General features: G+C 28.9%; 1 protein-coding gene across 3 annotated transcripts; it reads right to left on the bottom strand.

The window, feature by feature from the left end:
• Positions 1–469: 469 nt before the first annotated feature.
• Positions 470–26,567, bottom strand: LOC135926292 (tyrosine--tRNA ligase, mitochondrial-like). Of its 3 annotated transcripts, none has more exons than XM_065462099.1 (12): positions 26,434–26,561; positions 26,248–26,392; positions 26,017–26,207; positions 25,876–25,977; positions 25,706–25,826; positions 23,284–23,362; positions 23,020–23,129; positions 19,759–19,857; positions 16,070–16,217; positions 4,070–4,432; positions 3,351–3,488; positions 470–774 (listed from the first exon to the last, which is right to left on the bottom strand). In XM_065462099.1, the coding sequence occupies exons 1-12, from the start codon at positions 26,553–26,555 to the stop codon at positions 656–658; spliced, it is 1,737 nt and encodes a 578-aa protein (XP_065318171.1). In that variant the 5' UTR covers positions 26,556–26,561; the 3' UTR covers positions 470–655. The 3 variants fall into 3 exon arrangements, with proteins under 3 accessions (XP_065318171.1, XP_065318173.1, XP_065318172.1); XM_065462101.1 differs by having other exon boundaries at positions 472–774; positions 26,017–26,203; positions 26,248–26,339; positions 26,434–26,550; XM_065462100.1 differs by having other exon boundaries at positions 473–774; positions 26,017–26,203; positions 26,434–26,567.
• Positions 26,568–27,470: the final 903 nt, after the last annotated feature.

The following is a 27,470-nucleotide window of genomic DNA, read 5'->3' as shown; positions in this document are numbered from 1 at the left end:
TCATAGGTAAGATTATATGTAAAATTATATATATCAAGTTATCATTTTAGTGTTACATTTTTCTATCTTAAAACGCATGTGACAGATGTTTTGTGAAACACTTGGAAAATTCAAAAAAAATGTCTTGTAATATTCTTAGTTTTAAAAAATAGCAAATTATCACTTAAACTTTATATTTAAAAATGCCAAAAAATAAATATCAAAAGTATTCAGGTATAATAACATGACGTTGAATACTGGGCCAGGAGGAAACTCCTCTATAATAGTAACAGGTGTCAATATAACGAAAATACAGACGCCTGTCCTTGATTTCTATAGTTACAAGGGTTGGCAATTTTTAATAACAAACATCGCTACCGGTCCAATCGCTCCAATCAACGTGGGGGTAATATTAAAATACTATTTCTTTTATTTTCTTCTCTCCATTTTTATTTATATAATTTATTTTTTTTAAAATAAGACATCGGGTGTTTCTGGACAAGTATACTATACATTCAACTTCATAACGTAAAAGAAAATTGGAAAATTATGCTATTCGATTACATTGTACATAAAAAAAATTTCCTTCTGATTTTTTTCGATAAAGATTTTAATATAAATATATCGAAGTAAAATATTACAATTCAACAATAAAACAAAAATTCATCATCATTTTCTAGTTTATTCGATGCGTAGTATTTGCAGAATCGGTTTCGTCGATGTCAATTCCATCGTAAGTTGTCTTATGTGATTTGGGAAAATGCAGCCATTGAATCAACCTAAAATTTCTTTTACCTTTTTATTTTTGGGGAAAAAATATATATTTAAAGGGTTAGCAAAAATCATAATTATTTTATAAAAAAAATCGATTTAGATTTAAATCGCGATTTTTTTTTTATTTAAAAAAAAATGTTTTCGAGTAATCACTTATTTCTTCCCTAAATATAAATGGTTAAGGGAATAAACTCGATTCTGGTTAGACTAATGAAAAATGGGCATAATTGTTTTACAGGAAACCCAAAGTCAGGGTAACATCACAGCAACTTTCAATCACTTCATTTTTACTGTCTGGAGTTGGTCTGGCATTGGATTTCTGATAAACAAAAGAGCTCCATTGAAATTTGTACCAATCTCCGAAAGATGAAGCTTATATGTTAACACAAATTTTGCTTAGGAAGTATAATATAATTTTGATGGGTGAATTAAATACCACGAGTGGATTTGAGGAAATCTATAAAAGAAGTAACTTTATCGGTAATACAGCCTTGCACAACCTGAAAGAGATGACAGTAGAAAAATATTTGATGTATGTGGTAGCAATACAAAATTGAAAACACCTTTTTCTCTCATAGAGAAAAAAATACTTTCACCTTCAGAAGAGGGAATCATAAATCACATATTGATTTTTTCATATAAAGATGTAATGGCTATGATGAATATCAATTTATCCGACAATAGAATGATCAAAGCCAAGATCATAGTTAGGAATTTATTGGGGCCTCAATGTTAAATACACCCCTAATCAACCGGCAAACATGCTTAGAAGACCATATATCAACAATTTACAAATAGAGATTAGAGAGCTATTTGACCATAGACTATATGAAAAGGTAATAGGTTTTGAAAACATATCCCGATTCAAAACAGTTGAAGAATGCTGGGCGATTTCTAAGAGAGACATTCACGAAGCAAGTAAGGTTCTAAATAACACAATCATCTCGTAAGAAATGAATGGATATCAACGACGACTATGCTTAAAATATAGGAGCTCCGTTTAAGGGGTCACTTTTATAGGAACCTTGAAAACTATTCAAAATTCACTAAAGAGTGAGAGAAGAATATTCACGGTTGTACGAGATTGATGCAGATATGAGAGGTAATATGCCTTTTGACGCTTTTGGTAAACTAAAGTATTTCTTTAAGTCTAAAATCTTTTCCTTCCATTCGATTGGAGAACAATAAAGTTATAATTGATCAGGACGATCAGATGGCACTTTGGATAGATCATTACCTGAATATTTTTGAATCAAGGAAACCAGCGAGGATACTATATGAGCAACAATATACTTCTCAATCTACCACCCAATTTTCATTATCTGAAATCTCTACTGCTCTGTAGAAACTTAAGAATCACAAAGCTCCCGCCCCGGATAATATCACTAGAGAACATCTAAAAGCGACATCAAACGCTGTACCACGCTTCCTGCTAATCATCTTAATTAAAATCTGGTCTTCAAGGATGACTACAAAGGACTAGAACTATCTACTCTTTGCAATTTCCCAAAAACCTCCAAAATTCTCCTTTGAGTTTGCACATGAGCCCCATTAGATTATACTAACATGAGTTTATATAAAGATGCAGGTGAAGTAATAAGGAATTTTATTTGGTTTAATTTAAAGATATAAATATTTGTTTAAGAGGGAAAAAAAACCAAAGATGATACATATATCAAAAGATAATTGAATAGAATATTTATTACAGCAATTTTCAGCCAGTCTAATATATAACCATAAAAGGTATCCTAAGAAAGATGTCTTCCGGAACATAAGACATAAATATGAGATATTGATTATTGAAGTATAAATAGGTTAAAAACTACTAGATAATTAAATACTAATAAAGAATATTATCATTTTCCAGTTTAGTAAGTATATCAACTTAAAACAATTTAGGACAAGGAGAGGTAAAGAAAATGATGGCCAAGGAACATAAATAACGTATAACTTCCGCTGGTCTAATGTGAAGAGAAGAAAAACAAACCTTGAGACAGTAAACCCTAAATAGAATAATGGAAAGACGAATTAACGGATAGGAGGATAACCAATCTGTCGAAACATTAAGGAAATCAAAAACAACCACAAAGAAAGTTTTATTGGAAATAAAAATAATCAAATCAAGGAATATAAGTGACTAGTTAATTAAGAAGATGCAATAAACGTTGGATCCCTTTGGGAAAGCCCATCAAAAACCATTAAAAGGGAGTTACCTGTAGGACTAATTGCACTTAAAACCTATAAGTTAGAGAGATAGTGGAGGCCCCCCGAGAAAATTTATAAAACAATAACGAATGGAAAATAAAGAAAATACAATTATATTAAGAAAAGTAGAAAAACTAAAACAGTAGAAAGATATATTCACCTCTATTCCGGAGTGTTCGCTCGGATCCGAGGTATTTAGGTTAAAGCAGCGATATTAAATTAAAAGTTATAATAGGGAAGAATGTAATTTAAAGGAAGTATAATTCAGTTTGCGTATAAAAAATAACAAAAAGCTCCAAGATCTTACTATATAAGAGAAATTGGGGAAAGAATTAATAATAATAGGGGAGAAAAACTGGGTGAGATTTTATATATATATATATGTAATAAACCTATCTTCAAAACGGTGATAGATTTGGTGTCAGAAATCTCGTAAACCATAGAATCGCGACAGAAAGGCTGATCAAAACTTTCCAAGTTAAGTCCATTGATTTTGATAGCTTTGTTGGCCCATTTATCGAGCATATCATCTTAACATTATTTTTTTCCCCCCAATAAATATTATTATCTCCTCTTAAAATGTTATATATAAAAAAAATATACATTAACACACTTCGAAGGACGAGGCGATTGTGTAATGTTATTTGAAAGATATTTAAATTTTATTAAATTAATTAAAAAAATATTATATTTACAAACAAGATTATAAATGATACTATACAATGAAATGTCTAAAAAATAAGACTAACACTAAGCCGATTTTAAAATGACTCCTCTCATTTTATTCGAATTAGACTCTAGGCGCCAGCCGAGTCAAACGACAACAGAGATGCATAGCTACCACAAGTGTCGTTAAACGACTCGATTTAGTTGATTAAGATTCGCCAAAATAAAGTTGTACAAGCCTTACGATCTAAATATCCAGGCTACCTTAATAATTTTTTTGGGCTAGGATATTAAACGTTTGTAGAAAAAAACCTGATCTCTTACCAATAGATGCTATGGGAAAAAAATTGCATATGCGTTCATTTTTCTTATAAATGAATATGAATACCAAATATTTGATAGGAAAATTCGGTATTATGTCGAGAGTTCTTATTAATTTATAAACTTTCGTTTTTGAATATCTCTGGCCGTATGCAGCATCTCAACAGGTGACCGATTGTTAAAGATTTCAATTCATGGTCCGTTAATTGCATGACTCTTTTGCCCTCTCCTTCGTTATTGAGTGGTGAATGTTGACATTTATTCCCCGATTGAGTATTGTAAGGTTCTACGTGACGATCTCGGTTCCCACCAGCCGTAATTCGGATAGATAAATCAATCCCGAGAGTTTTTAAGACGGTAGAAACGGTAACCTTTCCGGTGTCGCTCGATCTTAATTCCGAAATATTTTGGGTGGCATCGAGCGCGTTTTCGTCTTCGATACCATTTTTTTTGTCGCGCACGCCGTCCTCTAACCAAAATGAGCTATCTTTTAAATTATCGCGTAATAAAATGAAAGTTATTATTTAACCTCGTATTTTTATCGATTGATATGATACATCACATCAAAATAATGCTTAATAAGAGGGGACACTAGCTTACCCGGGTAAACCTGGAAATCGCTATTAAATGGAGAATAAGAAGAAACATCTTACAAATTTTTTTTTTAATTTTAATCAATTAGTTTAGGTTTAAATAAAAGAAAATTAAAACATATGACTTTTGTGTTTTCTATTAATCATGGGTTTTTCATACTATTGGGTTTCCGTAATAAAGTGTTAATTAATTATAAAGCAGATAGTTAGGTCCGTGAGATCGTCCTGAATCCGTAGTAATAATTAAAGTTCCATGAAATATAGGTAGGGGGTTGGTTTTATCCCTATTTATATAAGATAAAACGAACACAACTCCTCTTTTCAAAAACGTTTCTTTTTTTCCACTTTGAGCCAATTTTATGTCAATTTATATTCGCTCCTTTTATTTCCTTACAAAAAGGGAATAAATGTAATATTGAATATAGTTAAATTTCCTAAGCGTAATTTTTTATTTGTAATTAATAAATGTTTTAATTTTCAGGTTTAATAAAAGTTTTACAAATCAATCGTTTTAAGTAAAAATAAATTGGATTTTAAACTTACATTTATTTCATACAATTGTGGTTTATTAAAAGTAAAATTGTGTTGATCATGACACTCACTAGATCTCAAGGATTAGGGATCCTCGAGCGACTGTATTCTTAAATAACACTCAGACAACTGTATCTGAAGCCCCGCTAACCTACGGTCTTATGTTCGAGTATCAAGGCCGCCAATTGTATTAGCGGGGTTTAAGATATAGATACAATTGTCTGAGTGTCATTTACGGGTATAGTCGTCTTAAGAATCCTAATTAAAGTTGCGGGGATTCGGATACAGATACGGTTGTCTGTCATTTAAGGATACAGTCAGGACGATCTCAGAGACCTAACTATCTACTTTATAATTAATGAATACCTTATTAAGGAATCCAAAAAGTATAAAAAACTCATGCATAAAAAGAAAACACACGAGCTGTATACGTTTTAATTTTTGCGTATTTAAACCTTAACAACAGAGGGAAGTAAATATTCTAATTTTCAAGTAAACAAAGGAGGTAAAAAAATACTATTCCTATAATAAAATAGTCAAATTAATCAACCATATTTAACAGATATGTTGACCATCATACTAAAACTAAAGGTTTGTGGTTCATGCCTTCAAAAATTTTTTTTATAAAATAAGTCCTGGCTGTTATATTCTTCCTAATTGGCGGGAATTCCGATTCCAAATTCCAATTTAAAATGTGGCAAATTAATAATTAATCAAAATATTATATGTGTCGCCTAATCGATGTTTTAGGCTGTTTTAAACTCCCTACCAATGATGTTATCTATTTTACTCTATTGGCGAATTCATTTATTAAATTCATACGAAAGTGTCCATACGTAGGAGTCAGCTGTAGCGCCATCTTGTGGTTTGTACGTCAATTAAATGACATTAATGTGGGATTCATATAATATTAAATAAGACAATTAGTAGACTTACAAGCCACAAAATGGCGCTACAGCTGACTCCTATGTATTGTATACTTTTAATTTATGAATCGTCAATCTTATAGTATATATATACATCACTGCTCCCAACTTGAAAGTACATCATCATTCGAAGTTTGTAAAAGAAAATCCTCCATTTTTTTGTATCCGAAACGTTTTTAAAAAAAACCTCAAAATTTATAAATTTTCGCAAATTAATAAAAATTATAAAACATGTCCGAAATCTTCTATTATTTTTTTTTACAAAAAAAACCAAAAAAAACGAGAATAAAATACGAAAAATAACATACTTTCCTAGACTGACGATGTATTCATTAAAAGTGTACATCAATACAGCTGGAAAGGCCATTTTTGTTACCCAATATAATTATAGAAATTTTAAACGAGAGGCCAATTTATTCCTATATTTGACGGAAACTTTATTAATAGAATTGCCTGATCATCGAGTTAATAAGGAAACAAGTTATCAATTTAATAGTAGTTTTTAACGTGAGAATAATTACTATATGGGTTACAAAATGGCGGGTCCAGCTAATTTGCATTCAACGACGCTTTCTATGAATGCACGTCAGTCTAGGTATTATTATATGTCATTGGTTTTTTTCACAAAAATTACCCAAATAACTAAATTATGAACAAATTTTTATTTCAAATTTATTAATTCATATTATTTTTTAAGAAAAATAAATTTTTGTAAATGACGGAAAATGATTTACGTGATACGTGATATATAGCGCTTTTGCCCTCTAGCGTTGAAGATTCAACAGAGCTACGCTAGGTTTTCCTCATTTCCATCTAATTGGAACAATTTAATTTGGGTATAAAAGTAAAAATATGAGGAGCCCTCCACACGTTTGTGGGCAAGCCGCACGTACTTGTAGGCACAACATTTTGAAAAATGTTGCTTAAACCTCTATAGGCTTTAATTTAAAAGGAGTGGGACAAAGAAAAAGCCTATACCCGAGAACTACAGTATAATTTAATTACTTTAAAGGTGGGTGATGGCTGATTTTAAACTTAATTTCTTTAGTGTAAGTTATAATTACTATCAATATTGAGATATAATGTTCATAGAATCTGTAAATAAATATGATTAAAATAAAATAATATTTACCGTTCTATCACTTCTATTTTATTTTTACATTAAAAAAATCATAAGATTATGTTAATTTTTTTCTTTCTTCAAAATTTATTTATTCATATTTCTTTAAGATTTTGAACATAGACTTACAAAAGAAAGACACATGTTTTTTCTAAAAAGGGCAAAATTACTAAAATCTTTCTGTTATATTTTAATTATTTTCCGTAATTATAATGTAAACTACAATATTACTTTTTTTATTTATATTTTTTTGATAATTTAATTTCAAAAAATACATTTCTATTCTGCCGATTTTAGTATTGAAATCGCCAAGGATAATCAGGTTGTATCTTTTGGGTAAAGAATCGATAGTGTTATTTAACTCATCAAAAAAAATTCTTTCTCTTAAGGTTGGGGGCGAAGGCTGTATTAATGTATAGGGCTGCCATTCTTTCCGAAATAGGGATAAACTTCATGATATATTGGCAAATATTATTTTTAATTAAAAATGCAACGCCGGACCATTTATTTATAGTAGTTCCAGAACTTAACTGTTGCATTTTTGCATTACAAAAAAAATGCATTATTCAAATTGTAAACAAAAATAATGTTTTATTAAAATTATTAAGTTATTATTTAGATCCCCGTCTATGTAAATGAGAAAAAAACGCGTGATAATTGTAGAATTTTTCATACTTTAAGAGTTTTAACAAGTGGGATGATGAATTTTTTATTTTTTCCTTGGAAGACTTTTTTTATAATTTTTACTTTTATTTTTATAGATTAATTTTATTTTTTCTTTTAATTTGATTATGTTTTTCACTTTGTAATTGATTATAGTTATTTATTTAATAAAAATTAATAATCATATTTAGTGTATATATTTATTTATTTTATATATTTAGGTTCTAATCTCCCAATCCAAAAACCCCATTGTGACATTAACAATGTAAAATCTTTGTAGACAGCTTTTAAATCGTTGCACATATGAGTTTCTTGTAGAGCGATTATGTCCATTTTCTCATTAGAGAGTAATTTAGTAAGGATAGAAATTTTATTATAGAGACCATTTATGTTATAAGTGGGTATATATAGATGTCCCTTAATTTAGAACACGAGAGAAATATTATAGGGTCTGGTATAGCAAAAACAATTAGAGAGAAGAAAACATAATAAATAAATCAATAATGTGAACAAGTCTAGAATTTTAAAATAAAACTGTTCGCATTAACATTACGTTAAATGGGAGGAGCATTATTAAAAATTGTGTAAAAGTGAAAGAAATTTCGGAAACGAGTGCTAAATGTAGTTATGGATAATTAGTTATAGATAAATTGCCATTTAAGTGTGCTAAATATAGTTACGGATAATTAATTACAGATAAATTGTCATTTAAGTATAAAATAAAATACAAAAGATAAAGAAATACGTTAGAGATCTGCAAAGTTAGGGCCTAATTCTATTTTAAATAATAGGCGGGCCGGGCCTAATATTTGAAAAAAAATTCGGGCCGGGTCGGGTCGGACCTTGGAAATTTTTATATATCTAAATTTATCAATTTTATATTTAATTTTTTATGTAAAATAAAAATATTTTATTTTATTCATTGAAACTAAACGACATATAACATATGTCTTTTATTTTTGAGTAATTATAAAAATTAATTTATATATTTAAACAAATTCGGGCCGGGCCGGATGGGTAAATTTTTTTAAAAAAAATTTCGGGCCGGGCTTGAAAAATTAGGCCCGATGCAGATCACTAATACATGTTCCCAAAAATGTAGGAGAACATTAAGTTAAAATGTGTAAGGTTAACAAGAGAGAAAAAAATTTCTAAAATATAAATATCGCGTTGTATGAAATAAGAAAGTTACTTTAGGAAAATCGGCTAGTAATGAAGATCAAGCCATAGAAAATGTTAAACAACAAGATATAAGTTATTGTTACAAGAAATTAATTAGATAATTATTGCTAATATATTTTAATAAAATTTAAATATGGAAGAAAAGTTAGAATTAATGCAAAAATTTCCTTCCAAATCAGTGTACTCGCTTGAAAGTTAGGTCTGACGTGATAAGGAAAAAAATTTTTTTTTAAAAAATTACAAACTACTACAAGTATATTATAGATAAGGAAATAACCACTCGCGTATTATCAATTTAAGTTAGAAAAATTTTTTGAAAAAGAATTACTAAAGTAAAAATCACAATGAAAAATAACAAATTGATTATTTATTAAAACTAAAAACATGATGAATGAAAAGTAATATCGAGAAAAAAAACTAGGTGGAATTTCTCAAAAGAAAGGAAAGACTATAAGAAACAAAACTATAATAATCATTATGAATTGTTATTTATAAGGACCATAAACTTTTAATAATTATTAAACAAAAAAAAATCTATAAGGAAAAAGATTTCTCGAAATTAAAAAAAAAACGGAAACAAGATAAAACGAGAAAGAAAAGAATAATTTATATGTTTCATGAATAAAAACGTGAAGACAAGAAAAAAAAGAAGAAATATATATTTCATGAACAAAAAAAACATAATGAGACAAGGAGTAATAGATAAAAGAAAATATAAATATTTTTCCAAAAACAAGTAAACATAAATCAAACATAAAACTCCGGCTGCTTAAAAAAAATAAAGATTTTGAAGGAAAACATAAGCGCCAAAAGAATTCAAGAGAAACTATACTACAAATTGTTGAGAAAAGATATAAAGTGATAGGTTATAGCTAAAAATAATAATATTCGTGATAAATGCCAAAAAAGTATTAAAAAATAAATAAAAATCGGAGCATTACAAGAATATTATGAAGTACCGCTTCGCTACCTCTAAAGAATAAGCACCACTGAGGAAGTAATAAAAGGGGAAGAGTTTTATACTAGCATTTTATTTATGTATGGAGCTATAAACATAATTGATGTAATAATGTATATTTACAAAAGCTACATATAATGCGAAGTTCAAAAATACCTAAGAACTAATAAAAAGTGGTACCACTTTTAGTAACAAAGGTATTCTGAGGAAAGGATGAAAGAAAGACATTTTAAAACCTATAAAAAAATATTAAGTCAACTTTAATATATATATTTTTTTTTATTTGAAGCCAAACGTATTAAAAACGTATAAAAGCTAGTAAAATGTTTAAATTCAACTAAATAAAATGTCTAAAAGTTACTAGAAATTAACTTCTGTGAAGCTTAATAAAATAAAAGTTTAATTTTATCTAATATGTATATAATGTAATTATTAATGTTGAGAAATCCCTAAATTATACTTATAATTGTATAAAGTAATTTATATATAATGTTGAGAAGTCGAAAACATTATTGATTTAGTTTAAAACAAATATAATCTCTAAATAATTTAAAATGTCAAATTTTATCTAATATGTATATAATGTAATTATTAATGTTGAGAAATCTAAAACTTTGTCTAAATTATATTAATAATTGTATAAAGTAATTTATATATAATGTTTAGAAGTCAAAACATCATTGATTTAGTTTAAAACCCATAAAATCTCAAAAACTACTAATATTTAGCCAATGTGAAGCTAAAAACATAAAATTGACCAAAATATAATTTAAATAAATATATATAATATGATATATAATGTTAATAAATCAAAATTTATTGATTTAGAAGAGTCACATTTATTAATGTTATTATATATGCCAACTAATATATTTGTTATAAGAAGTTTAGAATACACCTCCATCAACGTATTTTTATACATAAAGATTAAACCCACTTTAAACCCATTTCAAGTATTAAGATTAGCTAAATATATTTGTTTATGTTAATTAATCTACTATAAACAATCAAAGATATAAGCAATAAAGTATATTGAGGCTAAACCATTTTTAAATTTAATAGAATATCATAGGGTAGACAAATTACTGACATTAAGATTAATTAAATGTATTTGTTATATGTTAATTAAATCTATTTTAAACAGTTGAAAAAAATAGGGCTAAAAAACAATAAAGTCTGACTGACATATTTCCTAAATAGTAAATATATAGTGTTGATACTTTTCAAAGAGAGAATTATGCTACATATGATGAACATCTAAAAGAAAAAGTAAAATATACCTGTTTTGAGAAAACTGAAAAAAAAACTACTAGTTAAAAGGATTTGAGCGGAAGGGGGGAAAAACCTGTTTGAGGTATTCTAAGTATGTTTATACTTGAGATTTCTATTATTCTTATCGTTGCAAGGAGGAAAATAGGATGAATGAAGGGAAGATCGAGAATTAACTTGAAGAAAAATGAATAGGAATTACAATGTGATTTTGTCAGAATTTTTGAAAATCATGTGATATTAATTTTATCCTCAATCCATATCTATTCACTTTTTTAATAATTCTTCTTTTTGTTTTTATAAATTGGTAGCCAGTCAAGGGCTTCATAGGCCAAATTGTTTCCGGCGTTTCTCAGAATATGCGCAAATAACTGAATTCTTCTTTTTTTTCAGTTGTACTGCGACAACTGAAAAAGTTTGGATAATTTCCATAAGCTAAAATTTGTGATAACTCTAGGATATATATATATATATCCATTAATAAATCATAGACATCTATTAATAAAAACTTGAAGTTTTTTAGTCTGAACATCCCAGATATCGCTTCCATATAAAAGAATGGGGATAATCAACGAATTAAACAACTGTAGTCTACTTTTAACTGATATTTCTCTTGTTATCCATAATTTAAAATATTTGTAGAACACTGATTTTGCATGTTTGAATCTTAATTCTACTTCGTCCTTTATATGTCCTTTGTTGTCCAAATTAACTCCAAGATATTTGAATTCCTTGACCAGATTAATCCCTAATCTTTCAGAAGTATGGTTTGGATTTATCTCTACTCATAGAGAGGGCATAATGACTGTTTTTTCAAAGTTAATCATAAGTCCGATTTCGCTACTATATGATTTAAGTATATCAAGGATACATATAACTTCCTCCATAGATTGTTTCAAGTAAAGGTTATCTTGGTAAGATAGATTTAATAAATTAAATGCTCCTAATGTATCTGCAATAATTTTATTCATAACAATATTGAATAGAATAGGGGACAGAACACACCATTGTTTAACTCCTCTTCGTACCATAAAAGAAGGAGATTGGGCATTCTCTACTTTAAAGGTAGACATTAGTGAGCCATAATGGTTTCTAAGGATTCTTATTATGTTCAAGTCTACACCACTATCTGTTAAAATATTCCAGAGAACTTCATGGTTGATGCATCAAATGCTTTTTTAAAATCTACAAAGATGAAGAAAAAAGGTAGTTTATATCTAAAACATTTTTGTAAGGTAATTTTTAGCGCTAAAATGGGTTGAAGGATGTTTCTACCTTATAAACACAAATATTATTTGATAATAAATGGCTTTTAGAGTTTAATATTCTATCTTTTAGAAGTACCATGAAAACTTAGAGGCTACAGACGTCGGCGCAATCGCTCTATAGTCATCAAAAGTGAATGGATTAAAAACTTTTGGGAAGTTGCATATAAAAGATATATTCCATTCCTTTGGAGTAATACCAGAAACCCAAATTTTATTAAAAATTATTAGTAACACTGAAATATAGTCTGGAGCGACTTTTAAATGCTCCGCTCTAATACAATCAAGTCAAGCCGCCTTGTTATTTTTTAGTTTTAGTATAGCTTTCTTAATCTCAAAAGTAGTAAAATTTGAGTTGGTGGGGAGTAGGTCATTCTCCGTATGAAATGTCACATGTTTGGAGTGAACTTTTCAGAATAATGGTCGAGCCATAATTTCATTTGTACTTCAGGGTCTCAAATAATGTTATCACCAATTCTTAATCTGGGAAGACATTTAAAATTTGAAGGTTTCGCCAACATTTTCAATTTTTTGTATGCATCAAATAATCTATTACATCTCATATCCGCCTCAATTTCATTTGCCCTGTTGACCACATATTTTCTTCTATCTGACCTTAGAAGTCTCTGTACAGTTTTCCATAAATCCTTATCTATATAGCTTTTAGTTTTTAGTTCCGCTATTTTGGATTCTGTAGTCGTAGATATCCATTTCTTAGGAGGAGGGCCTCTAACTTTGGTAAAATCTTTACAGTTAAGTAATAGGATGTGTTTGAAATCACTCCAGCAACTTTCCAGGGTTGAATTTCGGTTAGTTTGCAAGAAACGATTTATTACTAGAGAGAGCTTAGTCGAAATTACATCTTTGACCAATGGACATTATAAATTATTATAATTTTCTTGAAAACTTAGTTGGCAAGGAACTTCTCTCCAAGATGCACATAAAGTATTTTTGTTTCTCCACAATTCACTATTAATCATTAAATGTCCTTTAACCATTTTGTGATCAGAAATATTGACTGTGGTAATCACTCTCACATCAAAAACCAGTTGGAATGTTTGACAAAATAAAATCAATTTGTGAAGAATATTTATTTCTAAAGAAAGTAAAAATGTGTTGATTCTTATGTTGAAAAAAAGTATTTTTTACTTTAAGGCCCTTACTTTTACATAGTTCTAAGACAGGTTGTCAGAGTTATTTTGGCATGATTACCAATAGTGTTGTTTGTCGCTCGACCATTATTCTGAAATGTTTAGCTCCAAACATGTGACACTTCCTACGGAGAATGACCTACTCCCCACCAACTAAAATTTTACTACTTTCGAGATTAAGAAAGCTATACTAAAACTAAAAAATAACAAGGCGGCTGGACTTGATTGCATTAGAGCGGAGCATTCAAAAGTCCCTCCAGACTATATTTCAGTGTTTTTACCAATGATTTTTAATAAAATTTGGGTTTCTGGTGTTAGTCCAAAGAAATGGAATATATCTTTTATATGCAACTTCCCAAAAGTTTCCAATCCATCCACTTTTGATGACTATAGAGCGTTTGCGCTGACGTCTATAGCCTCTAAAGTTTTCATGGTACTTCTAAAAGATAGAATATTAAACTCTACAAGCCATTTATTATCAAACAATATTTGTGCTTATAGACCAAGTAGAAACATCCTTCAACCCATTTTAGCGCTAAAAATTACATTAGAAAAATGTTTTAGATATAAACTACCTTTTTTCTTCATCTTTGTAGATTTTAAAAAAGCATTTGATTGCATCAAGCATGAAGTTCTCTGGAATATTTTAACAGATAGTGGTGTAGACTTGAACATAATAAGAATCCTTAGAAACCATTATGGCTCACTAATGCCTACCTTTAAAGTAGAGAATGCCCAATCTCCTTCCTTTATGGTAAGAAGAGGAGTTAAACAAGGATGTGTTCTGTCCCCTATTCTATTCAATTTTGTTATCTATCTTATCAAAATAACCTTTACTTGAAACACCGTATCATATCCTATGCTGACGATATTGTAATCATTACGAAATCTATGGAGGAAATCATTACGAAATCTATGGAGGAAGTTATATGTATCCTTGATATACATACTTAATTCATATAGTAGCGGAATCGGACTTATGATTAACTTTAAAAAAACAGTCATTATGCCCTCTCCATGGGTAGAGATAAATCCAAACCATACTTCTGAAAGATTAGGGATTAATCTGGTCAAGGAATTCAAATATCTTGGAGTTAATTTGGACAACAAAGGACATATAAAGGACGAAGTAGAATTAAGATTCAAACATGCAAAATCAGTGTTCTACAAATATTTTAAATTATGGATAACAAGAGAAATAACAGTTAAAAGTAGACTACAGTTGTTTAATTCGTTGATTATCCCCATTCTTTTATATGGAAGCCATACCTGGGATGTTAATAAAACTCAGACTAAAAAACTTTAAGTTTTTTTCAATAGATGTCTAAGATTTATTAATGGATAATATATCCTAGAGTTATCACAAATGTTAGCTTATGGAAATTATCCAAACATACTCCAGTCGCAGTACAACTGAAAAAATAAGAATTCAGTTATTTGCGCATATTCTGAGAAGCGCCGGAAATAATTTGGCCTTTTAGGCTCTTGACTGGCTACCAATTTATAAAAACAAAAAATATTGTAATTATAAAACGTACTTGCTAAATAAAACTATATTCGACATTCTAAATTTGAATATAAGTCTAATTCAATTTACACATTTAAATAATAATAAAAGTTCAATTAATAAACTTCTTAAAATGAAAACCAACTACCTTATAGATCGATAGTATTCTTATTTAATCATTCCATCCCTTTGGGAGGTTTCAGTAATTTCCTTTTCCTCTTTTACCATTTTCAAGCCCATTCAAAAATTTACTACGTAATCTTTATATTCCTAAACCTAATATACTGTACACTCATTGGATGGTTATTCGATTTATTGTTGCTCAACGTAAGTTTTAAACCTTATTTTAATATATTATCCTAACATTATGTTATTATATTTATTTAAGCCGAGTTATATTATTTACTTCTCAATATTATTTTAAATAAAATTAATATAGCCAATATTATCCTTCCATAATCAAGTTTTATTTTAATCGGGCATGGGCTTTTTACCTCTATTTTTTATTTTCCCATGGGCGTTTTTGCCTCTTGCGCGTACAGGTAACTGCAGCCTGCCCAAAAAACGTGGATGGTCCACTTATTTATTTAATTATTCCCCATTCTTTTATCACAGTTAGATGGGTTTTTATGAGAAAACCAAGCGTTGCTCTGTTGTATATATATATATCTTCGATATATTAATATGACATTTTAGGGCTAATGCGCTTAATATCACGTATCACGTAATTTCCAAAAAAAAATTCAATTTTAATATAATATATTTGTATTCACTATTCATAAAATAAAAAATAATCCCTTATGTTAGAATAAATTTCAGAAAATATTTTTTCAATATTAAATCCCATTTCATTTTTTTTTTCAAACTTGCGAATAGTGAAAATCAATAATTCAAAAAAAAGGAAACATTTTAATAAAAAAATAAATAAAAATAAACAACAACAAATTAATAATGTGTACCGAAAATGCGAGGAGTGAGGTCAGATGATTGGCACGAGAACAGAATTTCGCTACACTTTTCGCACATTTCCACAGATTTCGGCCCGTGGATTAACAAGGTCAAATGCTTTGCGAGTTCCATTTGGCCGTGTTTGAGATCCGGTTTCGACTTAACGCGTGGAAGAAAAAGGAAAAAAAAATAGAGCCAATTTCCTCTCATTCTTAAGACTTATTCAGTGCACCACCCTCCCCTAATTAACTACTTTCGAATTCTAACAAGATATAATTTTTATTATTATAGTCTAAAGATATGAAGTGACCATGGCCCGAAAATTATTAATGTTATATTTCTTTCCTATTTTTCCTTTTTTTTTCTGCCCAATTTAATTTCACAATTTTTAAAAAATTTCATGGCATATATTTACTATATTCACATTTTCACGACATATTTTTGTAATAATATTAGAAATAAAATTAAGATATAAAACACGACAAAATAACTATCAAAGTCATTTTCCCAATATTTCAAATATTTAATATCGCTTAACATTAAAAAAATAGAGAATGTAAATTAAGTTTTCTTCCCTACATGTTTTTAAAAATAATTCAGGCCACTCGAGTCTGAAAATTTATTTTGCCATCAGACCCGAGGGCGGGCTTCAGGAAAATTTTGATTTTGATGATCTCTATACTATATACTGACTTTTGTAATCGGGATTAGAGGTCTACATTGGGAGGATTTTTAGCCAGTCCGCTCATATTTCTGACGGGCGCGGTCGGGTTTTTAAAAATATTTTTAGCATTGGGCGGGTGGCGGGCGGATTAAATCAAATTATAAAGTAATTGGTGGAATTTATTAAAAATAATAGTTTTGTTTCATAATAATAGTTACCAAAAAAAGAAAACAAAACGCACAAAAAATATTGATGTTAAAACTAATCATCTTGCGGGATCTGCCCATAAAGCTAAAGTAATTAGCCAGGTGAATCGCTATGGCGAGTCTTCTTAAGAAAAAGCCTTCGCGAGGTCCATCCGTAAATTTACGAAGAGAGCCAAGTTCATTGAAAAAGGATATTGCACAATTCCCAAAGGTTGTTAAGGTTGGGGAAATAATGGGAACGAATATGTATTTTTGTGATATTTCAGAATATTTTGCTATTTTAAGTAACTCCTTTTTCTCTAGAATGTTATGTGTTTGATTGGATGAAGCCAAATGATCAATACACGAGTAATCCCAGACCAGGAATTGACCATGCTTCCAAGGTTGAGAAATCCCACCAGGACGCCCATCGGATTTGAAAAGACCAGTAGGTTCAAGAATAGATAGAATTTGAGCTGATTTCAAAGCTCTAAGGATAATCGAATTGCATAAATTATGCGATTCGACCTTTACAAGAGCGACAATGGAAGCTATGTCTTCCATTATCCACAACGGCAGAACTGCAACTTGGGTTATTAGGCAGTCTAAAGGAATACCAATGGCGTGAGTGAGCTTATTATGGTTAAGTTGTAATTGCAAATTAACTGAGGGAATGGCTTCAAGGAACTCATGGCCAGATCCATTAAGCAGCAAGGAGAATAAAGGACGATCAGATAATTGCATTCTGGAAAGAAGTGATTCAATGCATATTGCAATAATAGGCCCATTTCAGTCCTTTTGTTTATTCGTTTTTGGAAGTGGGTGATCTCAATAATAGCAACATTATAGGAAGAGAAGAGAAGAGTTGGATATGAAGGCAGCTAGGTCAAGATCGAAAAGAGATCTGATACCAAGTCCATCCATCTTAATGGGTAAAGAGTCTAGTGGCCACGTTATTTCATCGAATTTAGGTTTAAAATATTTTCAAATAGGACTTTAATCCCATACAGAGAGATATGGGATATTTATAAATGAGAGTTGATCTAAGCACATATAGGATACGAGGAATATTGAAAATTTTTTTTAAGAGGAATAAGGCTTTATGGGAATGGAGAAGGGAAAGTAAATCAAGCAACTCAAAAAGCGTTTCAAGTGTGGAATGTAGGAAGGAAGATATTGCTGTGTATCGCTCAACAGGAGCGCCTAAATGATTTAGTTCCTCAAGGGTGGTCAGTTTGAAGTAGTGTGAATTAGGTTCAATTGATTTGATAGAAATGAATTCGGATTTCTCGGGGTTGACAGAGAGTCCAATAACCGTCCCAGCCTCTTTGATTAAATTCACTGCTTTACTGACTTCGTCATTGAACCACCAAGGATACCATCAATATACCAGGCATGCATGGATAATGAACATGTCGACTTAATGGATGTAACGATGTCGTTGATACCTAAACAGAAAAATTAAGAACTTAAAGGACCTTGTTGTATGCCCTCAATGGAAAGAGTTTTAAGAATATCGAATTGCAGGGTGGAAGGCAGATGATAACAAGAATGAAAAAAATTTTGTATAACCGAGGAAGAGGAACTCAGGAAGGAATTCCGAGAAAGTGTATTATAGACATCGGAGAAGTCAATTTTGACTACCGACTCTGATAGGCTGATCTAATATCTCATTGGACTTTTAAGTGCAATTAGCCTAGCACCGAAGAGAATTGGAGAAACAAAGCTAGGTACTTCACCATTTAAAATTTTATTGCAAAGGTTTATTATTTTAGTAAAAATGGGAGTTTGCTAAGTTGCCAAGATGATATCTTCTCGAATATAGCATGAAGCTTCATATCTCCTAAGCCCTTTCCAACTTGTTGTTGGGATCCCTGGCTGTGAAGCTTTTGTACATTTAACTAAAATACACTTAGAAAATCTACCCTTCAATAAATCTTTAATCAAAATAGACTTCTCCAATGCCTACAATACACTCTCCCGGAATTCCTTTCTGAGTTCCTCTAGTACTCTTTTCCCTGGTTACACAAAATTCTTTCATTCTTGTTATCAACTGCCTTCCACCCTGCAATTTGATACTCATAAAATTCCTTCCATTGAGGGCATACAACAGGAAGACCCTCTAAATTCCCTATTTTTCTGTTTAGGTATTAATGCCATTATTAAATCCATTAACACGACTTGCTCATTATCCTTACATGCTTGGTATATCGATGATGGTATCCTTGGTGGTTCCAATAACGAGGTCAATAAAGCTGTGAATTTGATCAAGGAGGCTGGGTCTGATATTGGACTCTCTATCAACCCCGAGAAATCCGAATTCATTTCTATCAAATATATTGAACCTAATTCACGCAACTTCAAACTGATAATCATTGAGGAACTAAATTATTTAGGCGCTCCTGTTTGGGGATACACAGCAATATCTTCCTTCCTAAATTCCACACTTGAAACGCTTTTTGAGTTGGCTGATGTTTATATAAATATACAATAAAATAAATAAAGAGCTAAACCAGCCATTAAAATAATTTTTAAGCATTAAGCGGGCGAGCAGGTTAAATAAAATTTAAAGATAAATGGGCGGTAGGGTTAAAATGGCTGATTAAAAAATTTAAAACAACGAGTGGACGGGTGCAGACCTCTAATCGGGATAGGTGTAAGTGGTATAGGAGCAGCTCTGTTAACATCTATATCATTTTTTTAAAAAATAATGATTTCTCTAAATTTTGGAAAAATAGAAATTAATAATAATAGCATTATTAAATAATTTTAAAAAAAATGAAAACAATATTATTAAACGAAAAGATAAAAATGAAAATGCAAATATAAATAAAAATAAATGAGTTAATACTTTTGAAAATGTGAGGATATCTTCGATGCGTTCCAAACTGAAAAAGGTGAAATATTTTAGATACGTTTCCAATTCGTCATCCGGCAATCTGATCAGATGCTTTCAAATGTATGTTTTAGTCGTTTAAAAAAATAATAAAATATTCGAGATCTTTTCACCATTCATTTATTTCCTAAATAAAGCCGCATACATAGTGGATCCGATCCGACATGATTTAACAGCTGATTGATTTTTAAAATTGGTTTATTAGAATCAATTTTTTCTTTATTAAAACTGATATTTCTTAGGTTATTATCAAGTATAGAATTAAAGATAAAATTAATATTATTTAAAAAAAAATTGATCTCAAAAAATCGATCAGCTGTTTAACCGTGTCGTATCGGATCCACTATGAATGCGGCCTAAGTAATACAAAATTAATAAACGATAAAAACTATTTGTTTTAATTCTCTTTTGAGTTATAACTTTGGATAATAGGGAATTGGTAAAAGAACTTTAAACATTTCTTTTCTTCTTTTAACATTCACTGGGCCTTTAATTTCAATTTAGGGGACAATAAAGCAAAGCAAAAGCATTATGAGAGACCTTGTTATCATTTATATAAGAAAACATACATATACCAAGCTGTTGTAAATATGGTTAACAATTTTAAAATATATTTAAATTGTTTATTTTATATTATTAATAGTTTTTGTTTTGCTAAATTGGATGGTTAATTTGATTTACATATAGTTTACCTTGATATTTAAAGAGAAAAACAAAATTGCTTATATATATATATCAATAATGATAAAATTTAGATTTTGATTTTTTTATAATTTTAAGAAATTTTATTTTACTTTAAAAATTGAATTTTTTAAACTTTATTTAAATTTAATACAGATACTTATAATTTTAAGACAGATAGACCACTAGGGCTTAATCACTCTAACTGATATTTAATTCCGGTCTAATCGAACCCAAGCCAATCCCTATACAAGCGAAATAAATGATCTACATCTTTAACATCCTTCAAAGGCCGCCAGTTTTTTAAAAACATGGATAACCTTGGAAGATCAATCCCATTTTTCTAAAGATCATTTGATATGAAATATTATCAATTAGGCCAGCCATAGGCGTAGCCAGGATATTGCTAAGGGGAGTGGTTACTATTAGGCGATTTCTTTCCCCATAAATTTTATTGGTGGTCTTTAGATTGACATATTGTAAATCTTAGGCTATATGCGATTTTTATAAAAAAAATATTTTGGGATTTACACTTTTTTTTAAAGATATTAACTTTTATTAATTTTTCATTCAAATTCTTCTTTATAGTGATATATTGTATACATTTTTGGTAGAGGGGGGTGGTATAGGGGGGAAATTTTTAATAGCTTAAAATGATTTTTACGAGAACAGGTAAATTTCAGAAGGGAGGATTTCTTCTTGTTTCCAGCAATTATTCAGTCATTAATAAACAAAAAAATTATTTTAAATATATTCTGGCAAATTTTTTGCCAAATACAGCAGTAATTATCTAATGTAGAATTGATAAATCCCTTTAAACGATAATAGTTTCCTATTCTTTAAAATTTACAAAATTGAAAAAGAAATGGAAGGAAGGAAGGAAGGAAGGAAGGAAGGAAGGAAGGAAGGAAGGAAGGAAGGAAGGAAGGAAGGAAAGGAGGAATGAAAGGGTGTAAAAAAAATAATAACTAAACATATATATATATATCTATATATATATCCATATATATATATATCCATATATATATATATCCATATATATATATGTGATAAAAAAAAATTTAATTGGTTTGTGTTGGGATCTTAACTTATTCCAGACGATTTTACTTTACCCTAAAATCAAATCAAAGCAAAAATAAATCTAATAATCTTTTATTTTAAATCGAACGACAAATTGTTATTTTCATTTTCATTATAATTCTTTATCAATATATCAGAGGCCTGCATGCCCGGTCCTAAGCCCGGCCCGGGAATTTTTAAAATATACCCGGGCCGGGCCTAAAATTTTTTTTTAAATACCCAGGCCGGACATTAAAATTTTTTAAAAATATTTATACAACATAAATTATTATATTCGTCAATTAGATATGGTTATAATGATTATATTGGGTGAAAGTTAACACTAGCTAACACTCTAGTATCTATTACATGAACACCTCAACAGTCTATATTAAATGCTAGTGTTGTTAAACGGCTCTATTGGAGACGATTTTTAAAAAAGGGCTGACTCAATATAGCAGCCATAAAAATATTAGGCAGGACTGAAGATTTTGGTTACAGCACAAAGGTTTATACATCTATTAACAATCTCGACGCTTAGGAAATATTTTTCTGGCTAAAATATTGAGTTAGCCATCTTTAAAAATCGGCTCAAATCGAGTCGTTTAAGAGCTCTGTTAAATACGAATTTTAATAAAATAAAATAATAAGAATACTGGAATTTTTTTTAAAAAGTTTTGTATATAATAAAAAATAATTGGATATCACCCGTTAAAAAGTACCTAACCCCCTCCTCTCGGCTAAATTATCCCTCTAGGTGTAAAAAGAAATATACAACGCCATTTTTTTGAAAAACTCGGTATCGAGACAAACCCTGAATGAAAAACATAATGGAAATTTGGACGAGAAGGGAACCAAGTGAGAAAAGTAAGCCGCGAGAAATGTGATTTCCGATCACAGGAAAATGTTTTTGAAGGTGAGTGGGAACCGAACATAAGTTAAAGATCACAAAAAATAGCCAATCGAAAACTACCCCAGCAAAAAAAAACTGCCCAAGAAAGGAGGAGTGTTGTATTTAAGTGCACAGTCCCTTTTTATTTTCCTATTTAATTAAATATTTTGGAGAAATGTTATTTAGTGAAGATGGGGTTAGTATTGTTAGCTAACTCAATATTTCAGCCAGAAGAATATTGACTAAGCCTCGAGATTTCGTTAATAGATGTCCAAACCTTTGTGTCATCTAAGAGAAAAATTTTTTAAGCTCGCATAATATTTTTCTGAATAAAACATTGAGTTTAGCCGCTTATAAAAATCGGCTCCAACAGAAAGATGGGGTAGTCTCCACGTGGCATTTGGGAGAAGACGCGGTCGTTTATATGATCGAGAGCTTGTCTCGTCTCAACTTTTCTATAGGCATGGAAAATTTATGCATATAGATTTGTCAATCAATAGTTTATTGAGTATGATAATACATCCATTACATATATAAAAAAATAAGATTTAAATCGGATAATTAATAAATATCAAAAAAGAAACTTGATAAAAATCATATGGCGAGGTTTTATCGGCGTTGAGCCAAATAACGTTTCCCAGGGATTTCGACATTTTTTCTCCCTTGCGACTCTTTAACAGCGGCATGGTGATGCCTTACATTTTAAATAATTCGTTTCTATTAATTTATTCATTTTCTTTTCTTTTCTTTTCTTTTCAATTTAAATTTATTTTATATTTCGTTTATTCTTTTCCTTTCCTTTAATTCTCATTTCTTTTAATATATATATATATATATATTATTTTTACAATGGACGGTATCAGAAGTTCTCTTCTTGATGTATTCGTAACCAGCTTCCATATTGCCCATTTGATCCGATCCACCCAACTATTATATTTTTACGTATTTGTTTAACAAAAAATGAATAAGATAATCCTACACGAATTACTGAAAATTGATATATGTTTCAGAGTTTATAATAATTTTGAAAAAAAAGAACTTGGAAGATCTTTAAATTTAAGATTTTATTTTAAAGAAGATTTCTTTCTTTAAAAAAATCTATCAAGAAAGAATTTTTTTTTACGCATAAAAATCGCAAAAGATTCACTTATGAGTGATTTTTTTTTAGAGGAAAAAGATTTGGAATTTTAAGGTAAAATTTGATCTAAAATCCTGTTTGAGCATTCTCCTTTTATTTTTAGCATTTCAAAACTCTGATAAGTTTATAAATAATTAAAACTAGCGATTCGCCATAATAACGATTCTGTAGTCTGGCCCCCCATCAGTTGCGGGACCTGAAGTAAACACCATCTTATAAAATGAAGGTTAAATTCGAATAATATTAATGAATGTTTCATTTACTTATCTTTTCGCCTTAAATTGACTATCAAAAATTAGAAATGTTTTAAAGTTATTTACATTTTTTGCCATTAGGGTTATTTTTTTTTAATTATAAAATAGTTAAGTGCCTCATATTAAATGTGGTATCTGTATCAAGATAGATTTTCGATTAAAATATTTGTATCTAGATATTATTTTAGACGATGTATCTGTATCTAGATCCATTTAAAAAAAGTATCTTTTAACAACTCTGCTCTTTTGTTTAGATTTAATTACATTAAAACATATGGCTTTTGTGTTTTCATCAGGGATTTTCCATACTTTTGGATTTCTTAGAAAGACTTTCATTACTGATAAAGTTCTGAATCCGCAGATATAATTAGAGTTCCGAAAAGTGTAGGGGGGGGGTTGGTTTTATCCCCCAATTATGTAAGATAAAACTAATTACATCTCTTCTTCACGAAAACGTTCATTTTTTTCACTTTGCGCCAATTTTATTTTAATTAATAATTGGGCTTTTTTATTTTCCCCTAATAAAAAGGGACTAATTTTTATGTTTACCAGGATCTGATAATTTGATTTGTAAATTTTTTATATTTAAAATTAATTTAATTAAAGTTTAAAAAAAAAAAATATTTGTCCGTTTTGTTAATAAATAATTTGAGTTTTAATTTGAAGCATTTTAAGTAAGTTTTAAGTTATCTGACTATGGCACACACCCGCTCACAAGGACTGATTGGAGAGGATCCAATTGACTCCGCTATTTCACCCTGAATTTATGATTTTCCACCGGTAAATGAAGCCCCGTTGCTTCAAAAATAAATAAATAAATGTTTTTAAAAAAATCGGATGACAGGAGATATTTCATATTTTTTTTTTTTATAAATTCTTAATAAAATAGAACAAAATTTGAATTGGGCTGTAGGCTGCACCAGCCAGGGGAGGTTTAAATATAAATTTATTTTATTGGGCCTCAGGCTTAGGCCAATACAAAACATTTCTAATGTTAAACCTCGAAAGATTAAAATAATATATAAACAGGGCCTTTCTTTAAATGATAATGAAGTATAATTAGCCACTAAACATATGCAGAGATAAAACAATAGCAGTAGTTGGTAATGCTATTAGTCAATATTTTAAATTTCAACTGATACCAGGTGAACACTAAAAATGAACTTTTATAATTATTTTTTAAAAAAATATATAATATTGGTATTTTTAAAAATTTTTTATAAAAATTAACCAATAAAAAGAAAGAAGATTATGTTTAATTTAATTTTATGAATTTCCTAAATTAAATATATATAACAGTATTATTTTTGTTGCAGGGATTGAATATTGATGGTATTGGTTAATACTGTATTAGTAGTAACTTTGACCATCTCTATTGTGGCTTAATCAAGCTTTTAACATAAAAAATTGAATTAAGCCTCTAATGAGTCTCAACTTGAAGATTGATTCAAATATTTTTGGATAAAAACAAGTCTACCATGTTTTATAGTTGATTAAAGTTAGGTAGTTTAACCACACTATGTATTAGTATTGGTGTTATTGACATCAGCTGAAAGTGCATCTCACTTACCTGGTAAAATAGAAACACTATATCGAGCAATAAGAAATTTGTCTTAAATAATTATGGACAAATAAAAAGCAATGTTTATGTAATTTTTAAGAGAGGACATGAATTTAAATAATAAAATGAGTTAAAATTTTGCTTTATAATCAATTCATTTAAAACCATTTTCCCTTTTCTAAAAGAATTAAAGGGGGTAACCTATGCATTCTTCTGTAAAATAAAAATTGTCATAGTAATAAATAAATTTTTATAAATGATTTAAAAAAAAATAAAGATTGAGGCTTAATAAGGTAATCAAATCAAATTTTAATAACCTGAAAAACACAATTTTCTTTGCAATATAAATGGTACCAGTCATATGCTTGAAATATTTGATAAGTAAATTCATTAAAAGTGAGTCCTTTATCCTCAATTGAACTTATTCTATTCTTAATACTAAATAAATAAATATATTATAATTAAAAACTTAAAAAATTTCAATTACAAATTTTTTCTAAGCATGGTTCCCATTCTAAAATATCTGCCAACATCAGATAAATAATTGATAACATTAATAGATTTATACCAGTCCATATTGTTATAAATTCTATAATTTATGAGTTTAATTAGAAATACAAAAAATTACTTAGCAGGTAATAATTGAAAATTACATGTGTAATCATCCTTATTGCATATAAAGTTTTTAAAATTTTCTAATATATTATTCAAGTCTAATTTAATCAGATTGACATTTTGCAGTAAAATTAAATCATCAATCATCTTGCGATTTATTGTACTGCCAGATGGATCTCCAATTTTTGCAGTTCCTTCTCCTATCTTATTTTTATTTAAAAAATAAAGGTCATAATAATATTACTAATAAATGAATTTGATGTCCAAATGATTGCCATCTAACTAAACCAAGGATTATTAATAGGTTTCCTAGATGAAGACTATCAGCAGTAGGATCTATACCAGCATATATATTCAAAGGTTTTATGAAATTAGATTCATTATATATACTTTAAATTATATTTACATATTCAAATAATTATAAAATTACGTAAAATCGATAGGGGGTAATATGGTTTTGATTAATCCACGGGATTCAAATTCCTTTAAAACTCCTGCTAATGCAGAATGTGAACGGTAGATTTTCTCTAAAACTTTAAAAACATTTACCATATGAAATTTAAAAATATCTATGAATGGTTAATTAATCTATTCATTATTATTTCCAATCCTAAACTATGACCGATAAGAGTACTAATAGTCTGAAATGAATATATATTTATAATACAAACAATACTATTATTTTTACTTTTAGTATAAATAAAAAATATATTAAAATCTTTTACTTACTAATAGGCCCGTTACCAAAACCTTTCACTAAGATGGACAAATAAAAGTAATGTTATATCCATTAGATTGGCTGTTAAAAACATTATGAACAGCAGTTCAAAAAAATCTTTATTATTTTAAAATTTATATTATCTTCTATTTAGAATTAAATTATCTTTATTTTTGAATTGCTTTATATTAAAGTTATATAAAATTTTGTCTTATTTATATACTAAAATATAGAGTTGTTAAAAGATATCATTAAATTAGATCTTGAATAAGAATATTTCCTTTAGAAACGTGTCTAGATACAGATACAATTTTTATTATACTTATGTAAGATTTATAATACTTAATATAGTATTCTATTGTTAAAATTTAAATATTGAAGCGAACTAAATATATTGAGCCAATATTATATCTATATACAAATAAATAATTAATATATTGTTAGATTATAAAAATCCATATATAAAACAGTAGCATCACTAGAAGGGAGGGGGCTGCAGAGGCCAATGATATATATCATTGGCAGAGGCTCAAGCTTCCTGATTTGAAGAACCCCCTCAAAATCTTGAATTTTTTTTATACTACTAAAAATAAATAGTTTTAGCTAAGAAAAAAAGGAGTAATTTAGGATGAAGTTAATTAAAAAAAAGGTAATCTTGAAAATAATCTAAAAAAATTTTTTGTGCCCCCTGAGATTGTAAAGTCTAGTGATGCCCCTGATGTATAGTATAAAATGATTAGAAATAAATG

This window comes from Gordionus sp. m RMFG-2023, chromosome 3 (genome assembly GCF_954871325.1).
Source record: "Gordionus sp. m RMFG-2023 chromosome 3, tfGorSpeb1-WG-v2, whole genome shotgun sequence".
Lineage (NCBI taxonomy): Eukaryota > Metazoa > Nematomorpha > Gordioida > Chordodea > Parachordodidae > Gordionus > Gordionus sp. m RMFG-2023.
This window is presented reverse-complemented; position numbering and strand designations above follow the sequence as displayed.

Excerpts from the sequence above, each read along its gene's own strand:
- LOC135926292 (XM_065462099.1), bottom strand. The coding sequence starts at position 26,555 with ATGGTAAATGTTTTTAAAGTTTTAGAGAAAATCTACCGTTCACATTCT. Across the intron at positions 23,130-23,283 it reads AACTTCTGATACCGTCCATT|GCATCACCATGCCGCTGTTA; the intron begins GTAAAAATAATA and ends TTAAAATGTAAG. Across the intron at positions 16,218-19,758 it reads ATATCCTCACATTTTCAAAA|TCGAAACCGGATCTCAAACA; the intron begins GTATTAACTCAT and ends CCACGCGTTAAG.